Here is a 25038-nt window from a genome sequence, read left to right as displayed (position 1 = left end):
AAGAAAAGGATTTTGTGAAGGTTAAGGCGTTTTTGGCTCTAAAGAAGAGCATTCATGCTCCAGTTTTGAAAAGACTACCAAAGTTAGAGGATCCAGAAAAATTTGTTGTTCCGTGCTCTATCCTAGGAGTGAACTTTATGGGCTCCCTTTGTGACACTGGATCCAGTGTGAACGTAATGTCTAAGGCTGTTGCAGAGAGGTTGGGGATTGATGATATGAAAGCTTCTAAGGTCTCTCTTAAGTTTGCAAATGCTGTCACCACGACTCCACAAGGCTTCATTAATAATTTAGATGTTCGAGCTGGGAGTTGCTTGGTTGCTACAGATTTTTATGTTGTGGAAATGAGCGAGGGTTCTGTTATGCTTTTGATTCTTGGGAGACCTTTCCTAGCAACAGTGGGAGCAGTTGTTGACTTGTCTAATAAGAGGATAACTTTCTCTAACATTGATGATAAGGTCTTCTACAACGCAATCACTGCAAATGATGCTATACAACATGGCTCTTGTCTAGTTGTAGAACATGAGAAGAAGGTGGATGTCATGATAATGGGAGAGAGTGCTGATAAGAATGAGGTCAACGAAGTCCTGGATGGAGTCACTCATTCTTCTGAGAAAAGGTCTAAGAGGGTTAAGAAGAGAGACAAGCCGAAGATAGAGAGAGTAATACCAAATCTTCTGACAACCTTGGTACCCCAGAAATATGTTAGAGACACCACTGAGTACAAGGTGAAGTGCAAAGGAATATCTCGGCCTTTCTCTAAAGTTAAAGCCATCCTCACTCCAGAGTTTAAAGAAAAAGGCCAAGAAGCAATGGATGGTATGCTGAAAAAGACTTTGGAGCTTAAGTTGGCGAATTGGAGAGCTTGTTCTGATATGAGTTCTCATCCTCCCATCACTTGACACCTGAAACCACGGTCAAGCTATAGACCTTAAACAAGCGCTTATGGGAGGCAATCTATGGGGTTTGTGCTGGCTTACCCTTTTGTGTTTATTTTTCTTAGGATTTTGGTTTTGGTTTTGTTTTTAGGATTTATTACAGTGAAATCACGTCCGGTGTTAAGTGTTGATAAGCGGATTTTCACCCAGGGTATCAATTCCCTATGCAGTTGTAGTATAAAGGGTTAACAATGCAAATGGTTGTTTATGCTAGCAGGTAGGATGCAATCAGAACAATGCAAGTCAAGCCAAGCAATAATGGGGTTTTGTCTAACAATCCTAAAATAATAAAAGAAAATAATATAAACAAGGAACCACACGACCTAAGCACTCGATGCAAGCATTCGAGTACAAGATCAGGTGGGGTGATCGAGTAAACAAAGAAGGTATGAACAACTCGTGGGGTTACTCGAAGCAGATGATCATGTACCTGTTGGGGTAAGGGATCGAGTGATGAAATAAAATGCAAGCAATTAAAATACCAAAGCTTCTAAGGATGGGGTAATCGACTCCTAAGTGTTCCTGACCAATACATATGTCTTACATGCCTCAAGCAAATATTCCCTAGACAATGAACCTCGAAAACCATGTTAAAACACTCTCGTGATAGAAACAATCAACCTTGATCACTCCCCTACCCAACTCTCGTTGGAGAAACATGACCAAGCAGGCAATAAGAACCGATTCATTATTGTCAATAAACTCCTTACTCATCTAATCTCTTAGGCTAAGTGAGTAAATCTCTAGCATCGATTGATTCAAGCATTTCATCTACACCTCTCGGTGGTAAAACACCTTAGATCTAATCTCACCATCTTGGTTTGTTGATAGCATTAAGAACACCGACCTAGAAGGGAATCTATAAAACATATACAATCAAACTAAGACATCCTAACCCATCAAGAACACAAAATCATCTATCCCATCCCTAGAAACTTTACTACACTACTCGAAAATAATTGCAAGAAACATAAAAGCATATATGAACAAAAATTGCATTGTATTAAAAGATAGAGTAGAGAATAAAGAGTACAAAGTAGAAATCTAAAGAAATAACAAAAAGATATAAAATAAATCCTAACAAAAGTGAAAAGTGTTTTGAGTTGCTCTAGATCTCTCTCAGAAGCTCTCGCTCTCTGGTTTGAGGGTCTGCGGAGTGCTCGTTTGTGAGGAAGAAGAGTAGGGGTTTATATATGGAAACCCCTTTGACCTAGCTTCCCAGTCCTGCCCAAGGGTCTACTCGATGGGGTACACGAGGATAAAGTCGAGTTACTCCTCAGGTAGATCTTTGGGTTGTTCTTCCTGCTCTTGGATCTTCCTCGATTGTGTTGGGGTTCGGACTGTTTTTCCAGCTCGATGGCTCCTTCGGGTACATGCTCGGATTTGTCCTTGTTTCTCTCCATTTTAGGCTCTAAAGCACATGTTTTCATCCAAAATATCAAATGCAAGAATGCAACACCCTAAATGGCCTACAAGTGAATTCCTACAGTTAATGACCTAAAAATACTAAGGTAAAGGTATAAACAATGCAAAGTATGGACAAAATAGGATGCTAAAAACATGTAAATTAGAGAGTCATCAGACCCCCAAACTTAAATCTTGCTAGTCCTCTAGCAAGAAAGTAGGAGGGTGCGGTTTGAAAGCAGGGACTCATAACCTTTATATGCTAAACGAAGGATTCAAGCTATAGTCCTTAAAGATAGTTTACTGGTGCTAAGATCAATCAACATACTTACAAATATTTTTCTATGCTTATTACCATGCATCGATCTAGTTCAACCTCCAACTAAAAGTAAAGAACATCTCTTTCACATTCATTTAAGTGTTTGGCGAATTCTTGCAAATGGAAGGTGAATCAAGCTCAATCGGTTTCAAGGGTAAGGCTTTTTGGTAAGGTGGTTTCAAGCAAATTCTTTGGGTGGTTTCCTCTCAAAAGAATGAATGCTAGACAGTTGTGAAAACTATCTAAGATTGAGAACAATTTGGGCATACAAAGCTTAACTCTTGATAATTTACCTTTTTCTCATTCACTTTCTCTTTTTTTTTTTTTAAAACCCCCTAGAATAAAACTACCCACAACCTTGATTTTAACTCTTTTTTTTTGTAATCCCTAAGGTTTAAACTTTAAACATCTAGCTCTCTTCTCTTTTTTTCTTCTTTTCTTTCTTTGCTAAACTCCTAATATGTATATATTTTTTCTTTCTTTCTTTCTAGGAGACTATAGCAAGATCTTTTTTCTTTTTTTTTCTACTTAGAGACTTAGAGCTACTTTATTCTAACCTTAGGGACTTCTTTTCTCCTTCTTTTTTATTCCCTAACCTAACCCAAATAAACATGTTAACCACCTATCTTTCAAAACCGAATCTATCAGCTAGTTCAAATTCTAACTTAGCTAAATCAAGAGGCAGTTCTTTGTCGTTCTCAATACTCTCAAGGTTTCACAACCTATAGCACAATGAAAAAGGCCTCACTCAACAATTCACAACAAGGTTTGAAAGAAAGGTTTGGGTTCAAGGGTAGGAAAAATGAATCGGGTTAAACGAAAAAGATTGGTAAAAATGGAGTGCTAACCCGAGTTTAGAGTTACCATGAGCAAGTATTCAAATTCCATAAGCAAGACAATTTAAGTTCAAATTAAGTCTAATAATATAGAAATGTTCCAATGTTCAAGCAAGTGGAGGAAGCATTCAAAAGACACAAGGTTCTAAACAAAGATTTTTCATTTTTTTCCAAAGATTGATCTAGCAACAATGAACTGTGATTAAGGGCTATAGCTTCAATCCTAAGGTTTGATTTTAAACAAGGTGGTTTTAATCATTGTCCCCTAAGATGCATATGCAACAATCCTATATGAAGCAAACTAGACTCAATCCTAATATGTAAATGCAACTACATGAACACTCTTTTTTATTTTTTAAAAAAAATTTCAAATTTTTTTTTTGGGTTTTTCAATGCACATAGATGCAGACTCAAAGAATAAAACTAGCATGCAAAAATTTGAAATAATAAAATTAAGAAAATAAAACACAATGTTAAAAACATTCTGAGACCCTCCCCCAAACTTAAATTACACAGTCTCTGTGTAAATTGAAAGTTGGAAAAAGAATCCAAGAATCAAACAAAGTAAAATAAAACTAAATGCAATGTTATTTACAAAGGTTGGATGAATTTGGTACTTCCTTGGCTGGTGAAGAAGGAGGTTGTAGCAGCCTCCATACTCGCCAACGTGTAGCCAGGGTCGTCGCCGGCTTCAGCAGGTGCCGGTATTTGCTCGTCAGAGAGCTCGGTGATATGCACGGACGACTTTCTCGGACCAGCATCTGAGGGGTTGATCGTGGGGGGCATCGCGTAGCTCATCGGGTAGGGCATCATGTAATATGATGGGTATGGTGGAAGAGGTCCAGAGTGATCACCCTTATAGCCTCTCGCAAGATGCATCGAATATGGTATCGTGTATGGCATCTGGTAAGGCGGAGGGAAAAGTTTTGAGTAATCACCTGATTGTGTGCTCGATGGATGCATCGGATAGGGCATCGTGTATCCCATCGGGATAGGCATCAGATAGGTGTTTGAATGGCTTCTCCTCGATACTTCAGGTCTTGTGACATCCTCCTCAGCTTGGGGCTTGTAGTATGATGCTCTGGGAGGTTATGGAGGTGTTAGTCCTCGTATTCCTCCTTGCGGTCCGCTTCTCCCCATCCATGTTGGTGCATATGCCGAGGTAGGAGCTGAGGCACAACTTGCCTTGTCTTGCAGCTCCTTGATCTAACCTCTCATCATCTTCACTGAACCGGTAAGATCCTTCACCTTTCTCACCAAAAACTTGTTCATCCTCTTCAGCCATCTGATCCTCTTGTGGACTTCCCTCACTCCAACAGGTTGCTTTTGGGAGCAAACATACTCCTCAAAGTCATAATCTTCCGAGCTGTCTCCCTGTCCTTGCCTGGTTGCCTCTCTCTGTTCAGCTACTGATTCCTCCTCCGGATTGTACAGCTCCTCCAGAGGCGGTGCAAAGTGGATGTTGTCCCCCAGCCGGACCTTGGTGCACATTACATTGGGCAGGATCATTTGGGCGGCTCCGGCGGTTGGATGGACAAACTTGAAGAGCAGCATGTCGTTTGACTTCTCATAAGCCATGTACCTTGCCAGCATGAGGTAGTCAATGTCCAGCCATCTCGGGTCGTGTACTACTCCCTTCAAAGGTACATCACAAGCCACCAAAATTGGTGTAACCAGTCCTCCAATGGAGATCTCTCCGCCCCCTTCTCTTCTCTTCATAGCCCATGACTTGAGGTAGAGGACTTGATCGAGCAGCACAAAGACCATACTAGTATCCGCAACATCTCCTACTAGCGGTGTACCATCCCTAGCATTGTCTAAAACTCCACACAAGGAAATATCTATCAGCTGGAGCTCATGATCATTCACATTCCTAGTCTTCTTTCTAGCAAAAAGAGTGCAGGTGAGGGACTTGTGAAAAATACCTCAAAACGGGGCTCCTTATTTGAGCAGACTTCGATCTTGTAGACTTGTAGGGGAACTTGTCTCCTATTGTCAGCCATAGGGATCTCATTTCCTCCTTGCTAACTTCCATGCCTTCTTCAAACCCAGCCTTGAAACCATACAGCATCTCCATCTCCTTGAAAGTAAGCCGGTACTCCTTGTTTTGCACGGAGAAGGTGATGAACCCGATCCCCCCATCAGGTAGTAGGGTCGGGTGGTCCTCAAAGTAGTGCAACCTCAGTGTTGACCGTCTCCTCCTCATAAGCTTCAAGGTTGGCTCGCATCATCTGGCCCAGGTGGCACATGTCGGACAGGAACTCGACATCTCTAGCGATTCCCAACTGCTTCATCGTTTCTCGGTGAGGGTAGCGGGTACCAACGAAACTCATCTTGCGAAAAACCTTGAAGAGCTTAGCCGGAGTCTCCACCTCTTTTTGCTTCAATCTCCGCGAGGCTTGGCATGTGCAGTCTCTCTGCTCCTCCTCTCGGTCACGGTTCTCCTCCTCTGTGTCTCGTTCTACTTCTTCAGCCGCTCTCTCATCCACCTTCTCAGCCTTCCCAGAAGCTGGTCTCTTCCCTCTCGCAACCGCGGCTCTGCTCCTTAACCGCGACGTTTGGATCTCCTCTGGCTCTCCTCCACCAGCATCAGAATCGACCTCCATGGGGTCGGTAACAGTTCTCCAGGACGTAGACAGGTCCCTACGTCGAGGAGATCGGCAAACAGCACTCGCCATCGGACATGGTGAACGAACTCGGTGGTCTACACGATCGGTTGCTCGAGCACCGGATCGGGTGATGGATCGGGTTGAGCATCGGGTTGGAGAAGCAAAACATCCAACCAGCGGTTGGGAATGCGGAATGTCTCCTCTTCCTTGGGATTCTCGAGGTTTGACGGCATCACCTCCGGTTCTAGCAGCGGCAGAGGTTGATCTTCTTCCCTTCCTTTGGTAGATTTTCATGTTTGGTTCCATTATCGAATCCTTGAGAAGAAAGAACAGCTAAACTTTGAGATTAATAGGGTTAGTTCCCGAAAAATTAAGGAGTCTCGATTCCCTTGAGAGAAAATAGAAAGTAGGAAAATAAAAAGATTTTAGGGTTGAGAGACTTATCGGTTTGTGCTGAAGAGGGAGAAGGGTTCTAATCCCTTAAAATAGAGTAGGGTTAGCAGCTTGGGCTTCACCAAGAGTGGGCTTGGTTTGTGGAATTCGGACTTCACTCGCCACCCGAGTAGAAACACGATCAGGTGCGTCGAGTACGGTGTCGGGTTGACGCTCGGGTTCCTCAATTTTTCCTTATTTCACTTTCCCCTTTTTTATAAATAAATAAATATGCAAAAATAGAACATCAGGTAGAATAGATAGATAAAACTTAAAACAAAATAAAGGATACCTTTGGGACTTCCTCCCAAATGAGCTTGTTTTAAGTCACTAAGCTTGACTCTTCATGCTCTTTTAAACATGGGATTTAGGAGGGAGAGGTTCTGGAATCCTCTCCAATGTAGCAGGCTGATCCAATGGATTTTCCAAGTCTTGTCCAGGTTCCACAGCAAATGTGGTGTTGACTTATTCAAGATGATTGACTTTTCTCTGCTTATTCTTAGTGGAAAAAGCTTGACCATCAATAGTTGGCCTCTTAATTCCCTTCTTGACATCAAACTCCATCTTGAAGTCCTCCCCATGCTCAATTCTGATCTTGCCTTGCTTCACCTCAATTATTGTACCTACTATTGCCAAGAATGTTCTCCCTAGGATCAGTGGATCGTCTGGTTCCTTATCCATATCAAGGATCATGAAATCAGTGGGGACTTCCACCCTTCCAATCCTGAGAGGCAAATTTTCTAGGATTCCAATCGGATGTCTCATTGTTCTATCAGCTATAACCAAATACAGACTACTCTGTTTAAAACTGCTAAAACCCAAATTGTTGGCAACTGACAGTGGAATGATGCTGACTGAGGCTCATAGGTCGCACAAGTAATTTTTGAAATTCCGAAGTCCTATCGAGCATGGCAAAGTAAAAGAGCCAGGATCTTCCAATTTTTCCTCGATTCACAGCTCAGGGTCTAAACACACTTCACTCTTGAGAATCTCATACCCAATTTCCTTGACAGCTTCCTTAACCTCAATCTCCAGCTGAGCTGCCTCCTTGGCGATTTCCTCTTGAAGTTCGTGTGGTGGCAAAAGATTAGGAGGTGGAGCTTTACGCTTGGCCATACGCTCTGCAAGCGTCTCCAGTTGGGTGTCAAGAGCAGCATTGAACCTTTCCTGTAGTTCCCCTTCTGCTGCTACAGGTAGTTGAGGTTGATCTGTCATCTGAACATCTACTCGATGTATCATCCGATCACCATCATCGGGTACGTCATCAGGTTCTGCCTCGGGTGGTTCTTCAATTTGTGATTCTCGAACTAGTGCTCGATCATCAACTCGATCAGTCTCCTCGGGTGAAGGCTTGGGTTCATACTTGGATATGTAGTACTTGACCTTATTTATCCCATAGTGATCCATATCCTCCCCATCTTGAACATCACTGTCCTCAGTGAGGTAATCTTGATAGTCATCACCAAGGAATATGGCTTGGGCAGTGGCATAATCCTTAGGGTTCTGAACTGCTTTACCTGGAAGTTTGTTGATCTTTGGAGGTGGTTGGTTGTTGTGGTGGCCTTCGAGGTACCTCAGCTTAGTATTGAGCGTTTCATACTTGGCAGTCAAGTAATTGTATCTTCAATCGATCTTTTTGCTCATCTCCGCAAATCGTTTTGCAGTTTCCATAGTAGCGGATGCCTGATTTTGAATCATCTGCTAAATTAGGCCGCGTAGGTCAGCGTCTTGTGATTGGTGTTGCGGGCCTTGCTGTTGTTGGAATCCACGTGGTGCAATGGGTTGGTGGTAATTTCCAGAATATTGTTGCTTAGGGGCATAGCCTTGATTGTATTGAACAAAAGGCTTCTGCTCGACCTGGTTCCCCTGAACTGCTGATGGGTATGTTTGGTCTTGAGGATTGGCAACATTCGGGTTACGGTATGACAGATTCGGATTGGGCTTGTAGTTGTTGTACCCTTTGTTGTAACCTCCTTGGTTGTTGATGTAGTTCACATCCTCTATTTGAACATTCTCCCCATCTTGTTGTAAAAATTGTTCTTCCTCTGATATTGCATGAACATGCTGCTGCTGGTTGAGTAGTTTATCGAGCTTGTCATTGAGGGCTTTCATATCCCTCTTGTACTTGGCATCTTCTCTCCTGTAGATTGCACAGTATGATCGTACTCCTCATTATAATGCCCATCAGATTGAGCCAAGTTCTCCACTAGGTCCCAACCTTCATCAACATCCTTGTTGAGGAAGTTACCATTGCTTGCGGTGTCCAGCAACATCCGTATCTTGGGGACCACTCCTCTGTAAAGTGTACTTAGCAATGAAGCATTGCTGAAGCCATGATGAGGACATCTGGTAGTGTATCCCTTGAAACGTTCCCAAGCTTCACTGAACGTCTCATTGTTCTTCTGAACAAAGCTGGAAATGTCATTTCACAGCTTAGCAGTTCTGGAGTTGGAGAAGAATTTGGCTAAAAATGCCTTGTTGCATGCTTCCCAGGTGGTGATGGACTCCTTGGGGAGTGATTTCTCCCAGAGGTGTGCTTTGTCTCCCAAGGAAAATGGGAAAAGCCGGAGTTTGAATCAATCCTCCAGAGTTTGAATCCATCCCCACTAACTCCATTTATCTTGGTGAGGGTACAGAGTCTATCAAATTCATCCAGATGATCCAATGGGTCCTCCATTGGCAATCCATGAAACTTGTTGCTTTGTATCATCTGGATGAGACTACTCTTGATCTCAAAATTGTTGTTCTGGACAGCAGGTGGCACAATGTCATTCCTTTGAGTATGAGTAGATGGAGCATCCCCTGCTCCTATGTTGGTCCTTGCTTGAGGAGCTGGTGGACCATTTGGATTGTTCATTGTCTCCTCAATTGTTGTTGGTTGCGGTTGTTGAACTTGTTGTGGACGAAGTAACCTTGGTCTGTCGATGTTGTATATGAATGGGTCGGGTGTAAACTTACCATTTGGACTTGGACCCCATGATGGTCTATCCCTAGCTCCAGTCAACATATCCACCACCATAGACACAAGGCACGACAACGTGAAGTTGGATACAAACGGAGCAATGCGTGTCATATCCCAACCTGCACTCGCAATCCATAAATCACTAACTCGCACATCCACAAGCTCACCTGGTATATCTACCAACACACATTCAACCAAGGAAGTATCAGAGAGCCACTTATCTCGCCAAAAATGGATAGAGCTCCCGTCACCAAGTACCCAGCTCATGCCTGGGAACACAACTTCCCGCAATCCGGTCACCACACTACGCCAAGTTGAGGACCAGTTACTCTTCACAGCAAACCAAGAAGTATCCTGGATATTACCCACTTTATACTTCTGACGCAGAACACGAGCCCAGAGGCTCTCCCCATCGTGAATCAATCTCCACCCAATCTTTGCTAACAGAGCTTTATTCATAGTGACCGCAGACCTGATACCAAGACCACCCTCCCGTTTTGGTAGACAGACTTTATCCCATGCGAGCAAATGTTACTTCTTCTTCTCAGGTGTACTTCCCCACACAAAGTTCCTGGAGATCTTATCCAGCTGATCCAAAGTCGACTTAGGGAGAGCAATAACACTCATCGAGTGGATTGGTATAGCTGATAACACTGCCTTGGAAAGAGCGATCCGACCTGCCAAACTCAACGTACGTCCCTTCCAGCCAGACAATCTGGAGGCTACTCTTTCCACCACATCCCCAAACGTGTTCTTATTAATCCGTTTATGTAAAACTGGCATGCCAAGATACTTGCCCAAATCCCGAGTCGAACCAATGCCACTCTCATTGCTAATCATTTGAGCCAGCTCCCGACTCACATTCTCTAAGAAGAAGATCTTCGATTTGTCCAGACTCACCTTTTGTCCTGATGCTACACAGAAACGCTCTAAGACTCTTCGAATGACTCGAACCTGTGCCACTGAGGCCTCAGCAAAAAAGATAAGGTCATCAGCAAAGCATATGTGCGCGAGGGCATCCTTGAACCTTGATGTGTATTTACTTAGTTGTGGTCCTTGTCGTATTCATTTCCAGCCTGGAATGAAGTGGCTTCTCTCGTCTTCCATCAGCTGTAATTTGCTAATTAATGTATCAAGTTGCAATTTTCTTGGACCCAGAACGCCAGAAGGCTAAACGGAAAAGGAAATAATTGTAACCAGAATTTTCAAACCAAAATTGAAAAGGACATATCAAATTTGAAGAGTGAGTGAAGTAATAAAAATATGGCTTTGTTTTGTGGAATTTCCAGTTTTTCTAACAAACAATGTAAATGACTTTAAAACTTCATTGGTTAGCGGATAAACCAAATGACCGTGTGAATCTTTCCGTATTTCAATATTTAATTCTCAAAATGCTGGGACAAAAGTTATATATTTATTTTATTATTAGATGATTTGCAAGTTACCTTTTCCTCACCACATATCCCAACATTTATGATATGTGCAAAATTATATTGGTCATTCTTTTTGCATATATGTTTTTTTTTTTAAATGTAAAACAAAAGGCCCTTCAATAACAATAGCAACTATTTATCTGAATTTGAGCAAACTATGGTATTTTCAAAACTAGATACAGATCAAGTTTTAAAATACCCGGCTGTGAGAACTGAGATTGAGCTTCTCCTTCCGAAGTGATTTGAATGTGGAGGAGCTTATCGCTGTTTAAATAGTTCCAAACTGAATTGAGAGAGTTTTTGAGAGTTTGAATTTGTATTGCTGTTTTAGGAAAAATATTCGATCCTTTACAAAAAACTCCCCCTTACATATTTATACCGGTCAATTTATTACCTAATTAATGCGTAATTAATAAGGCGTGATTTGTGCAACCTAATTAACCCTCTTGAATGCGGGAATCTTTGACCAGGCCCGAGCTGCGAGCTGACCAACACGAAGCATCTCCGCGCTCCCGTCCTTTCTCCGGGCTTGATGGGCCGATCAGTGACACGCTCTTGGCCCATTAGACAAACCCGGCCTAAGCCCTTCGCCTATTACCCGAGATGACTGATCGTGGGTACAACACCGGCGTGTTGCGTATCTTTAAATATAAATATAATTATTCGAATTTTTAAAAAAAATTCATATGAATTATTTGTTTAGTATAACAAATTCAAACACTTTCAATACATTTTGGTCTCGTGATTTTGTATGATTCACTCCCCGTCTCTTAATATACTCGATATTAAGCTCTGGCTCTAGCTCCTTCAAATTAACTTGGTACTATCACAAATCAACGGAAACACGGAAAAAAACTAACAAGGTACTATCACAATGCTGTTTTTAAATTCGTTAGTAAGAAAAGAAAAAAGAAAACGGAGTTTATACTGGACTAATTTTATGAAACTTTATCAAAATGATACCATGCTTCACATAACACAAAGAATACAAACAGAACTGAAGAAAGATGGGCAAATATGAAGGCAATGCCAAGATTATTATTGTCCTAAAAAAAAAACCTTGAGACTGAGATCATAAAAGCTAGAAAAGTTGTAAAATCCACCAGATGCATGTTAACAAATGATAACTTCACATCTGCGAGAACGCTTTCTGGATGTAAGATACACCTTGTAGATATGATATATGGGTTGATTAGTCATACTCTTAGGAGAATCTGTGAAACTTAACTTGAGTTTCTTAAGGACTCGTGAGTTCTCAAGAAAATAGTGAACTAGTTTAATCCCAGTTGCTTCCTTCCTGATCAGTTTGTTAATCTCTATACACTCCAGAGTTGATGTCATACACCGAGGCACGTCGGTAAGATCAGTTTGCTCTGGCTCCGCTGAAACAAATAAGTCCTGCGAAATAAAACGAATTGATCAGCTGCTTACAATATAATATATGTCAACAACAATGATATTATTTTACCAAATCAAAAATCAAAACAGATTCTTACCAAGATGAGCTTTTTCAGATTTGGGCAGCTCTCAAGAAAGGCTGGCAATAGTTGTAACGATGAGCTCGAAAATGATGCCTTCAAATGAGATAGGTGATGGAATTTAGGAATTGGTTCCAGTTTTGAATAACGATGTATGACCTGCAAGAAGAAAGCAAAGGATACATATATGTGAGAATCTTTCCAATAGATAACTAAACTGTTAGATATGATGCATCACAGAGAACAATATTTACCTCTAGAGTACGTTGGGAGAAGATCATATGTCTTACAGTCGAAATACCGGTGAGAAAATCACGGACGATATATCTCTTCCTGTAAATATCAAAAGAACCGAATTCAGTATCAAGGTCTATCTTGAGCAATGAACTCAGATTCTTTACCATGATTCTATCAGACAGCCTATCTCTAAAACTCATATGCTTGAGTTCTGGAGCATCAATCTTAACCAATGTAGATTTAGTAGACATCTCTAAATCAAACATTAAACGGAAGATCTTCAGAGTTGGAGAACTTACACGTAGAACAGGCAGAGCTTGTAGATCCGCATCATTGTTGTACCCACGATCTGTCATCTCGGGCAATAGGCAGGAGGGCCTAGGCCGGGCTTGTCTAATGGGCCAAGAGGGTATTGCCGATCGGCCCATCAGGCCCGGAGAAAGGAAGAGAGCGCGGAGATGCTTCGTGTTGGTCAGCTCGCAGCTCGGGCCCGGTCAAAGATTCCCGCATTCAAGAGGATTAATTAGACCCCGCAAATCGCGTCCTATTAATTGTGCATTAATTGGGTAATAAATTGGTCGGTATAAATATGTAAGGGGGGTGTCAGTTGTAAAGGATCGAACGTTTTTCCAAAAAAGCAATACAAATTCCAATACTCAAAAACTCTCTTAATCCAGTTCGGAACTACTTAACGGCGATAAGCTCCTCCACGTTTAAATCACTTCGGAAGGAGAAACTCGTTTTCAGTTCTCACATTTGGCGCTAGAAGGAGGGCAGTTATCGCCTGACTCTCGTTAAGTTCCAATTTCATACACAAATACACTCCACGCAACCACCGCTATGGCAAGCAGCTCTCCCAATCAGGCATCCTTGGAGGTGATCCAGAAGCTCCTGCAGGACTTGTCCGAAAAGTCCAACCATCAGCAAGCCGCCTCCGCCGCTCTTACTGAACGATTCGACACCTTGGAGGGTCAGATCTCCGCTCGTCTGGAGGAAGGTACGACGTCCGTAGCAGACCTCTCAGCCTCCCACCGCGCGTACGCCGATCGGGTCGATCTCCTGTCCTCTGACCAAAACCCACGTCGGCGTGCTTTAGATTTCTCCGGTGTGACTCCACCTTCCACCTCGCAGGCGGCAGCAACAGATGTCACTCCGGGAGATTCGTTCCCACCTCAAACCAATACGCAAACAGCGCCACCGCTGGTTGGCGTTGGCCACACTCCGGTTCAGCCCGGCGTCATCCGATCTTCCGAGGTCCCAGTCCGTCTTCCTCTCCCTGTGGATGGAAACATTTCGACTTCGGGATATGCTACCAATCCCAAGATCTTCCGCATGCAGAGCGAGATCCGGGACATGCGGTCTGTGATGCACAGTGCAACCACTTCAGCTCCAGACATCTTTCGAGTGATCGAGGAGTTGAGGCGAACTCCTTTTTCCGATCAAATAGCCCGAGTCCGCATCAAAGATACGGGCAAAATTAAGTTCTCGCGCTACGAAGGAAAAGGAGATCCGACCAATCATCTCAGGACGTTCTTGCTGACAGCTAGCAGGGTGGACCTCGAGCCCCACGAAGCAGACGCTGGGTACTGCAAGCTGTTCGCAGAAACGTTTAGTGGACCGGTACTGCTTTGGTTCGCCTCTTTAGCAGCTGGCTCCATCTCAAACTTTACCGAGCTGTCGACCTCGTTCGTCAAGCAGTACTCTAGCCTAATCGAAACTGCGGTGACGGATGCTCAGCTTTGGAACTTAAGCCAAAAGGCTGGAGAGTCTCTCCGGTCTTACATAACAAAGTTCAAGGAGATCCAGGTCAAGATTCCAGGACTCTTGGACTCCACAGCCCTGGCCGAGCTCAAGAACGGCCTCTGGCATGAATCTCGCTTCCGCGAAGAGCTGTCCGTAAATCGGTTCCCAACCATTCAGGACGCATTACACCGGGCTTCAAACTGGATAGTCGCGGAGGAAGACAAACTCGCCGCTGCACAAAAACAAAACGCTCCGCCTACAGGAAAACCACGGTTCGAATCGCCCGCCAAAAAGACTCCGCCTACGACTCCGAAGTCCGAGCCGAGCACGTTCGCAGTCACTCAATCTCCTAAAAAGAATTCTCCAAAGAATTCACCGTCCAAACCGCCATTCTCACCGCGCTCCAAGAGTGGTGTGCTCCCAAGTAACAAGTGGGTCCGAGATGAGGACACGTACTGCGAGCTCCACAAAACCAACAGTCATTCCACTCGTGACTGTAAGAAGCTGATGCCTCGCAGAAAAGTACATGGCGGGAGAAATGCCAAACGTAACAATCGAGGAGTTAGAGCAGAAATTGACTCCCGAGGTGGACGAAGATGCTCCACCTTCGAAAAAATCGAGGCAGTCTGATGGCAATGAAACCCCCAAGAAAAGAATCGAAGTGATAATGGGGGGATCGCGTCTCTTTCGGAACTCCATCACTGCGATCAAAGACCACCAGCGGAAGCTCACTAGCCCCCAGCCGAAGCGAGCTAAGATAGTAGCAAGCGATCTACCTGAAATTTCTTTCTCCGAGAAGGAAACTGAGGGACTGGACACTCCGCACGATGACGCACTCGTCATTTCACTTGACGTGGCGAACCACGAGGTCTGCCGAATCCTAATTGACACTGGGAGTTCGGTAGACTTGATTTTTCTCGAGACGCTCACTAGAATGGGTATCGGGAAAGAACACATCGTAGGACCACCCTCACCATTGGTCTCGTTCACTAGCGAGACGTCAATGTCTTTGGGTACGATCACATTACCGGTGTCCACTCAAGGAGTGGTTAAAATGGTGGAGTTCACGGTTTTCGACCGACCTGCGGCCTATAATGTTATTTTAGGAACTCCCTGGCTCTACCAGATGAAGGCAGTGGCCTCGACGTACCATCAGTGCGTCAAATTTCCGACCCCGCAAGGAGTCCGGGAGGTTCTAGGAAGCCAAAGGACGGCAAGGAGCTGTTACCTCGCAAGTCACAAGCTCCTGATCCAATAGCAACCACAGCTTGAGGTCCCGAAGAATCCAGTTCAGAAGCAGTTAAAAGGCGACCTCACTGATGTCCATTTTCATCAATGATAAGTTTCCGGATCAGGAAATCCAGATCGGAGTGGGATTGGACAGCGAGCTCCGCGCCAGTCTGATAACCTTCCTAAAAGAATGAACGGCCACCTTCGCGTGGTCCGTAGACGAGATGTCCGGCATCAGTCCAGAAGTTATCTCCCACGAGCTGAATGTGGACCCTACGTTCCGACCTGTAAAGCAGAAGCGAAGGAAGCTGGGTCCTGAGCGAGCTGAAATCGTTAACAAAGAGGTTGAACGTTTTCTGAAGGCAGGACAGATACGCGAAGTAAAATACCCTGAGTGGCTCGCAAACACAGTGGTAGTCAAAAAGAAGAATGAAAAGTCACGAGTCTGCGTTGATTTCACCGCCCCAAAGACAGCTTTCCACTTCCGCATATCGACCGGTTAGTTGAGTCCACTTCGGGTCACGAGCTGATGTCTTTCATGGATGCATTCTCTGGCTGCAACCAAATCCTTATGAACCCGGACGCCCAGGACAAGACTGCGTTCATTACGGACCGTGGGATCTATTGCTACAAGGTGATGCCTTTTGGGTTAAAGAATGCGGGAGCAACTTACCAGAGACTGGTGAATCGAATGTTCGAGCATCAACTCGGAAAGACCATGGAAGTGTACATCGATGACATGCTGGTAAAGTCAATGGAAGCCAGCTCGCATCTCGCTGATCTAACGGTCTGCTTTGACATCCTGAATCAGTTCGGGATGAAGCTTAACCCCACGATGTGCACCTTTGCAGTCCCATCAGGGGAATTTCTGGGGTATATCATCACAGAAAGAGGAATTGAAGCGAACCCGAGGCAGATTAATGCTTTCCTGTCTATGAGTTCTCCTAGGACCTTGCGCGAAGTGCAACACCTTAACGGACGGATCGCAGCTCTCAACCGCTTCATTTCTCGATCTACGGACAAATGCCTCCCTTTCTACCAGCTGCTACGAAAAGGGGGAAAAAACTTCCTATGGGACACGAAGTGCGAGGAAGCGTTCGCTCAGCTCAAAGCTTATTTATCTGAACCACCGGTCTTGGCTAAGCCTGAGTTCGGTGAGCCGCTCTTTCTTTACGTAGCCGTATCGAACAGTGCGGTCAGCGGAGTCTTGGTTCGTGAGGAAAGGGGGGAGCAGAGACCAATTTTCTATATCAGCAAGTCATTTACTGGGGCGGAGTCCAGGTACCCTATGATGGAGAAATTGGCCCTAGCAGTGGTCACTTCGGCAAGAAAGCTGCGGCCTTACTTCCAGTCCCATACAATCATAATCCTGACAACGCAGCCACTTCGGACGGTATTACATAGTCCGAGCTAATCCGGGCGGCTAGCTAAATGGTCTATCGAGTTGAGCGAATACGACATCGAGTTCCGTACTCGAACCTGTGCGAAGTCGCAGGTGCTGGCTGATTTCTTGATTGAACTCCCACTAGCCTCTTCGGTTAGCGACAATGTCGAAGCCCCATGGACGTTGTATGTTGATGATGCTTCTTCCAAATCGGGAGCAGGAATTGGGGTCCGCCTCACTTCTCCTACAGGCGAAGTGATCGAGCAGTCATTTCGCTTGGCTTTCAGTGCGTCCAACAATGAGGCCGAGTACGAATCCTTCCTTGCTGGCTTACGCCTCGCAGTGGGGATTGGTGTCCGAAAACTTCGAGCTTTTTGCGATTCGCAGCTGGTCACCAACCAATTTTTGGGGGAGTACGAGACAAAGGATGGTCGTATGGAGGCTTATTTGTCCACAGCTCGGGCGTTAGTCGCCAAGTTCGAGGAGCTCGAAATCACTAAGATCCCACGAAGTGAGAACTCCGCTGCGGACGCTTTAGCATCTCTGGCATCCACTCGGATCTCGCGATGACTAGGATTATCCCCGTCGAAGTCATCCAGTTTCCAAGTATCCGACTGGAGAGCTCAAACGTCGTCACCCGGGCGACGAAAAAACAATTGGCTGCTGAGGAAGCAGCTCGTAAGACGGCTGCGGACTCTTTAGCCTCGGAGGATCCGGCCCCTGTTATGCCTACTCCGATGGAAGTTCACCCACCTCTAGACGAGCTAGACGCGAGTTCAACTCCGATGGAAGTTCACCCACCTACATTTCTTGAAAGAGATGTACTTCGGAAGACGAGGGGGAAGGGAACAGTTGCTCCTCATAGGATGCCACCGAGGAGTTAAACTCGATCATTAGCTAAAAAGATAGCTTAGTAAGCGACTATTTGGCAAAAAAAAATATATATATATATATATATATATTTACCTCGCCGATTTTATCCGCGAAGCGAAAGAAATTCGCGCGATTGACCTCGGTCATGTCAGCAAATACCGGAATCCGAACTCCGGGTCGAATGTAGCTCCTCATTAGATCGGCTGGGGATGCAGGGGGGACTGAAAGATTTTTGAGCAAGTCATTTCAGTCATCAACTATCGAACAGTCAAAGGTATAAAAGTAATAGCATCTCAGAAAAAATTTTACCTCGGGCGGAAGGACGTTGTTCCTTCAGAGGGTTTCTTCCAGAGGAGTCTCCGGAGTCTTTAGACGGTGGGGCCTCCTTAGATCTCCTCTCCGAGGAGGGACCCCTGTCTTTCGAGCTAGATCTACTTCGCTCATCCCCTAATGGGCCAGTCCGGGCTCGCCCCTTTTCACGAGAAGAGGAGGCGGTCTCAGGCTCCTTCCTCTTCTTTGATGAATCAGTTTGCTGAGAGGAGGCCTCAGCAGAGGTTTTCTTCGGCGCTGGGGGGGGAGCAGCGACCTCCCGTGGCTCATCGCTAGAATCAGCAATGACAATCACGGGAGGAATCAACGGGCCAGCAGAAGCCCTGGTTGATTCTGTACCAAGCTCGGGAGAGCCAGTTGGAGGCGCGGAAGTCCCGCTCACCTTGGGAACGGAGGAGCCAGAGGAATTCTTGTTAGAAATGCGAGCTTTGCCTTCGGCGAGGGCCATCGCCATCTGTTTCTTTGCCTCTTTTTCGGCAGCTCGGGACGCCCTTTCTTCTCTGTAATTCATCTCCGAAACGCTCAAGGGGGTGGAACAGACGAGAGAACGCCTTCCGAGCCTCGCCGTGGACTCTCTGACCCTTTTGCAAGAAAAAGAGTCCCAAGCAATCTGTCCCTGGCTGCAGAACCTCGAGAAGAACTCTGCGAATGTGGGGCAAAGCAACCCGCGCTCGAAGTGATCTGAAAAAGAAACAGTTAAAAGGTGAGACGGAAAGTCAAGCAACACCTAACTTGGATCTGGCAGGGAACTCCATTCTACCGATTTTCGAAGTCCACTTCGATACGTGCGAACTCACGCGGTGGCCGAAAGTGAGCTCGTTAATCGGGAAAAAGAAGTAGGACTTCCGCCACTTTTCATCCTTCTCGGGCAGGTCGTCAAAAACCTTTAGCCCGGCAAGCGGGCTTACGTAAAGCGTGCCCTTGGTACGACCAGTCTTCACCGTGTATACCTGGAGGAAGTCGGCCAATGACAGCTGGTAGTTGAACTCCTCCCCCAGAGTTTGAAGGCACAAGACAGTCCGAACAAAGTTGGGGCACATCTGAGGAAGAGCGAAGCCCAGTTCGAACATCATCTTCACGATGAGTTCGGGAAGGGGGAATGACAGACCGCACGCAGAGAAGAAAATCTCGAACGCGCAGCAGTACCCTAGAGGGGGGTTCTCCGGAGACTCATGAGCCTCCGAGAATCTGATCTCGACCTCCGACGGAATCCCAGTGGATCCTCTAATCTCGGCTATGTTCTCCGCAGAAAGAATCGACGGCTGGTGGGGGCCGAAAACGCCCGGAATCAAGGGTTTTGCGGTTTTTCCCGATGAGGATTTCGGTGGAGACATGCTTTTCTGGTAAAAGTAGCAAGAAATAAAGGAAGAGTGAAGGGTTTTCCGGCGAAAGTAAAGAAGTTCACAGAGGAAAAGAAAGAAAATCGGAGAACGGAAAACACAAGCACAGTTGGGGATTAAGACTGAAAGAGAGAGAAGTCGAGTTTACCTTTATACACGGAACCAGGGAGCAATGATTACCTGGGGAAGTGAAAGGTCTCGCACCGTTCTCTCTCTCTCTTATAGTTAACACGCCACCTAGTGGGCCCCGAGGCTTGTTCGGGAAGGCAAATCCCATCATTACCACGATCAAATCGTGGAGATATGGGGAATATTCAGTTTCCCGAAATTGATCGCTTGAAGGTTAAAAGTCCCCCGAACTGTTCAGCTCGGGAGACTTGGGGGGCAACTGTTGTACCCACGATCTGTCATCTCGGGCAATAGGCAGGAGGGCCTAGGCCGGGCTTGTCTAATGGGCCAAGAGGGTATTGCCGATCGGCCCATCAGGCCCGGAGAAAGGAAGAGAGCGCGGAGATGCTTCGTGTTGGTCAGCTCGCAGCTCGGGCCCGGTCAAAGATTCCCGCATTCAAGAGGATTAATTAGACCGCGCAAATCGCGTCCTATTAATTGTGCATTAATTGGGTAATAAATTGGTCGGTATAAATATGTAAGGGGGGTGTCAGTTGTAAAGGATCGAACGTTTTTCCAAAAAAGCAATACAAATTCAAATACTCAAAAACTCTCTTAATCCAGTTCGGAACTACTTAACGGCGATAAGCTCCTCCACGTTTAAATCACTTCGGAAGGAGAAACTCGTTTTCAGTTCTCACAATCATGAATCCTTATCACGGTAAGATCTTCAAGAACAGGACACCCTGAGATGAGCTTCTCCACAATCAAAGAATCAGCATTACCGTTACGGTACCAAAGGTTTTCTAGATGCATGATCTTGAGACAAGGTAGAGAAACACTAAACTCTGCAGGGTCATTCATCCCTACGTATACAAGCTTTAAAGACACCAATGTCCTGCTCTTATAAATGTTCATTTGGCATGAAATCTTTGAGATTCAGAGGATTCTTGGTCTTAACATCTAGATGTTGAATCTCTCTATCAACCGCTGTGGCGACCCACTCCTTCAGTCTCTCGCTACACACATTGTATCTGCCGTGATTATTCTTAATCTTGAACTTTTGAAGGCGTGACTCACTGTTAAATTCAAGAAATCTTTCGGTGACGTTGTAGATGCTATCTCTGTAAGGAAAAGGGAAGTCACTGGAGTTTAAGTCTACTCCTGGAACATTAAGCCATAGATTTCTCCATCTTGTTGATAAAACGCTTGTTTTAACCGAATCTTTTGTCGGAAGCCATAAGAGGATCTGAGTTATCAAAAACTCAGGAAGCTCGCTGATTATATCATTCCTCATCACAGTAACGAAACCCTAACAGCTTCCAAGATTACAATATATATCAAAATTCTTGATGAGACCGATCGGATTTACGTCAATGAAACAATCACACAAAAACGTAACGATCAAGGTAGGAATCTGAGAAACTCACCCAACGAACTGTAACGAAAGAGAGAATATATTATCCGTCGTACCGAATAGCAAATACATGTATATTATAAATCCAAACAGAACTAGAATTTGGTGCATGCAACCAAATAAAGGGAAATTTATTTATCTACTAGATAAGGTTTAAAATTTTGTAAATAAAATTAAATTTCATAAAAATATATTAAAATTTTCTTTTTGTTACAATACTGATTTATATTCATATACAAATATATTATTTACCACCACCTAGAAAATATCTATATGAACAAATTAGGACAACTATTATATGTCTCTTTACTTTCACTTTTGCATAGTTTATTTAATCACTAAAACTGTTGGCTCAAAAAATATTTTTCGAATAAAAAACAAATCTATATATATATTTTTGGAGACATTTATGAAATAAATCCTGAAGTTTAAACCTATTTACAAGTATGCCATTGGCATTAAATAATTAATTTAATAAAAAATTAACTCTATTATATTTGATTTTTTTTTATAGAAGCTAAGTGTTTTAAAAGGTAACAAACATAATTGTAAATGTATACAGATTTTATTTCCTTAATTTATAAGGAGGCGAGTGAAGGGGTATTATCTTATTATATAAAGTTTGATGTCAAAATTACTCATTAACAAGATTGTGACACGTGTCAATTGTATCATTCAGATGTTGACATATGTCAATTCTAAATTTATTAAAATTTAGGAAAATAAAAATGTAAAAGTTCAAAAACCTACTATAAGTAAAATAGATAAAATAAAACCTAATTTTATTTAAAATTTAATTATAAGATAAATTATATATATATATCATAAAATTCGAAATTATAATATTATTTTACTTATTTTAATTTTAATTTGCTAATTTTACAAGAAAAAAGATTACTTTTTATATAAGATAAAAAATGATTGTGAAAATTATATAATTAATTATTGTTTCTAAGAAAATGAAAATACTCACCTTTACATAAAGAAACGATTGTTGAAGTAAAAAAAAATAAAAAAAAAAATAGATCGTCTCATATTTTTTTCACCAATCAAAAATTTATTCAAAAAGATTGCTATTTTAATATATAAGATAGGAGTATGTAAGATTAAAGTATGCGTTTTTGTAACTAAAAAAATGTTAAAGTGAAGGGACATATAATAGGTTATTTAACGTGTTGATAAAGATAATTTGTTGGTAGTAGTAAAAACTAAATAATATATTTTAACAGGTAAAATATATTTGTGTGTACAAATACACTTTTAGTGGTAATATAGACAGTAGATTTGTAAATGGGATATACATTAGAGTATTATAGCAAAAAAAAAACAACTATTTATCTCATTACTTTTATACATTGTTTTTTACTTACAAAAAAAATTAAATATATATTCTTTGTTAAATTTAATTTAATTTTAATAACTTTGAACTCAACTACAACTATTTTCTGTATCTAAAAGTGTATCTATTTTTTTCAACCAAATTTTCTATAACTAAAAGTTTATCTCTTTACTTTTATACATTGTTTTTACTTACAAAAAGAATTAAATATATATTATTTGTTAAATTTAATTTAATTTTAATAATTTGAACTCATCTACAACTATTTTTTTATCGAAAAGTGTATCTATTTTTTTTTCAACCAAATGATAAATTAAAAGGAAATTTCTCCATTAGTTGCCAAGCCGGAAGGAAGGAGTTTACAAAAGAAACTTCAGAGATAAGAAAATGTGAAGCATGGACAAGACAATCCGCCTTCGAATTTGATGCACGCGGGATCCAAGAGATGGAAAATAGTAGGAAAGACTCTAGCGAGTTAAACTCATCGAGCAAGTTGGAGAAGAACAGCCAATATTCAGAGGATTGCACCATAGTCAGTAACTCAGCACGTATCCGCTCCATGGTCCACAACAATACTTCTAACTCTGAATGCAGGGGGTAGGGGCTCCGTCTTAGACACTTGGCCCCCAACAACAAGGTTCGCTCCTCATCAACGCAACACCACCAGCCCAATCCTGAATGCACATTGGTTGCTTTCCAAGAACCATCAATCTGATAACAAGGTGAAGAAACCTGGACATCCGAGGACGAAGATGGAGCTGACATGACAGCCGTAAAAGAAAGCGCCCATTCCCAGGCTAACTTATCGCCCAAAGCCTGAGCAATTATATCATTCGTCTTAATCTCTAAACCTTGAAAAACTTTTTTTATTTCTGGTCTTCCAGATTGCCCATAAAATTCATGGTAATTGAAGAAGTTGATCGGATCACCCTGTTGAGAGATATCCCTCTAGTAAACAAAATCCAAATTTGAGTATACCGACTCATATGAAAAATCCTTTGATGAGACCGGAGTCGGAGATAAATCCCAAACTTTACACGAGTGAGGGCATTCAAAAAAAATGTGATTAATAGTTTCAACCACATAGTCGCACATTTTACACCAAATATCACATTAGACACATTGGTGTATCTATTTGCTTTTATAGATAGTTTTTACTTACTAAAAATACTTACTTTATATTCTTTGTTAAATTTAATTTTATTTTAAAAACTATAAACCCGCACATCGGACGGGTTCTAATCTAGTTCTTTAAAAATTTGAAAAACTGATTTGATAAAAAGTGACTTTTAGCCTCACATACTATATTTTACTTTCACGGGTTTCGTATGATAAGTTTTTGCGGATTAAAAATCTTTTAACATGTTACGTGATCCGCCTAGCATGGCGGGTTTGGACTATAGAACCAATACTAAAACTATTAGTTTATTTCATATACTATAGCTTTGTAGTCATAGTTTGGAATATTAACTTAAAAATTATTTAGTATATGAACTACAAAATATTACACATACTACAACACATTATTAATGTTCCAAAAAAAGAAAATTGTATACACATAAAAATATACACTAACATACCATATAGGCATATACCTCTGTTTAATTATAGAAAACAAAACTAAGTGTTTCAAAATTTTATATTCTATCTAATAACAAATTTAATGTAATTAGGTTATAAACTCTGTAAAACGTAAGATGAAGAAAAAACATTATAAACAAAATTATAAATTAATTTGAAAAAAATTGGGAATTTGAAAACTAAATAAATGAAAAATTATTATTTAAAATACATTAATTTAAAATTTAGTTCCGCGGTGTACCGCAGGTGAAAACTTATTTACATAACAATAGTGTATGACTAACCATGGAAAAACCGAGGAGAGAATCTTGCATCCAACCTGCTCCACCATGGAGAGAATTTTGGCTCCGCCTTCCTCCATTGGGAAGATAACCTTATGTCCAATCTCCCCTACCTTCCTATCTTGGGGAGATAACCTTACGTTCAACATCCTACACCATAGAAATAATCTCGGCTCTGCCCTCCTCTCTGTGGAGAGAACATGTTCACATCTTTAGCTATCTCAAAGTGGCTTGGTCCATCTCCGTCAATTAGAGAGATGATCGTTAATGATCGATTTGGAAACCCTAAGAGGGTTTTTTATATATTTTATTTTTGAATTTTTGACTTTTATATTAAGATAATATATTAATATGAAAACATACTTAGAAGAATATTAAAATAATAAATATCTAACTATAGTTATTTTATAATTAGTAATAATTGTTGGATATTTTATTTTTCATTTTTTTATGTGTGTAGATTAATATAAGTCTTTATTTTATTTTAGAGAGGAGAGATTTCTATAATTATTATTTTTTTAACAAAAGGCTTAATTGGGCCAAAAAGGCCACTAGTAACATACATAAATAAATAAAAACAACAAGGCCAAGGGTTCGTACTTTTTAATTCTCAAGAGACACCAACCAAGGCACCACCTACACCTAGATTGGGATAATGACCAATTTCAACCTGTACCAAAACATCGTGTGTTTTTATTGATATCACGCTGATTCCATATTAACAAATTACTAGATTTGGACCCGCACATACGTGCGAGATTGATTTC

General features: G+C 42.3%; 1 protein-coding gene, 1 non-coding gene and 1 pseudogene across 5 annotated transcripts; 1 reads left to right on the top strand and 2 right to left on the bottom strand.

Annotated features, from left to right (window-relative positions):
• Positions 1-3166: 3166 nt before the first annotated feature.
• Positions 3167-10508, bottom strand: LOC147919702 (uncharacterized). 3 transcript variants are annotated; one of them, XR_015592232.1, is made up of 3 exons: positions 9665-10508; positions 5420-9447; positions 3167-5311 (listed from the first exon to the last, which is right to left on the bottom strand). XR_015592232.1 is itself a non-coding variant. In XM_087503546.1 (2 exons), exon 2 carries the CDS (start codon positions 7940-7942, stop codon positions 7487-7489), a length of 456 nt encoding a protein of 151 aa, XP_087359672.1. In that variant the 5' UTR covers positions 7943-9447; positions 9665-10508; the 3' UTR covers positions 3867-7486. The 3 variants fall into 3 exon arrangements, 1 of the variants encoding a protein (XP_087359672.1); XR_015592231.1 differs by lacking the exon at positions 9665-10508 and having other exon boundaries at positions 5420-6878; XM_087503546.1 differs by having other exon boundaries at positions 3867-9447.
• Positions 8864-8970, top strand: LOC147919703 (small nucleolar RNA R71). Its single transcript, XR_015594209.1, has one exon. It is a non-coding gene; the product is annotated as a small nucleolar RNA R71 (small nucleolar RNA).
• Positions 10509-11851: 1343 nt separating the features above from the next.
• LOC104772822 (putative F-box/FBD/LRR-repeat protein At5g44950) lies at positions 11852-20950 on the bottom strand (annotated as a pseudogene). Its single transcript, XR_015593844.1, has 4 exons — positions 20355-20950; positions 12663-12961; positions 12427-12567; positions 11852-12328 (listed from the first exon to the last, which is right to left on the bottom strand). The product of XR_015593844.1 is annotated as a putative F-box/FBD/LRR-repeat protein At5g44950 (transcript).
• Positions 20951-25038: the final 4088 nt, after the last annotated feature.

Source organism: Camelina sativa, chromosome 20 (genome assembly GCF_030686135.1).
Source record: "Camelina sativa cultivar CO46 ecotype springtype chromosome 20, ASM3068613v1".
NCBI classification, from domain to species: Eukaryota; Viridiplantae; Streptophyta; class Magnoliopsida; order Brassicales; family Brassicaceae; genus Camelina; species Camelina sativa.
The sequence above is the reverse complement of the archived record's forward strand: the minus strand, read 5'-3'. Positions and strand labels throughout refer to the sequence as shown.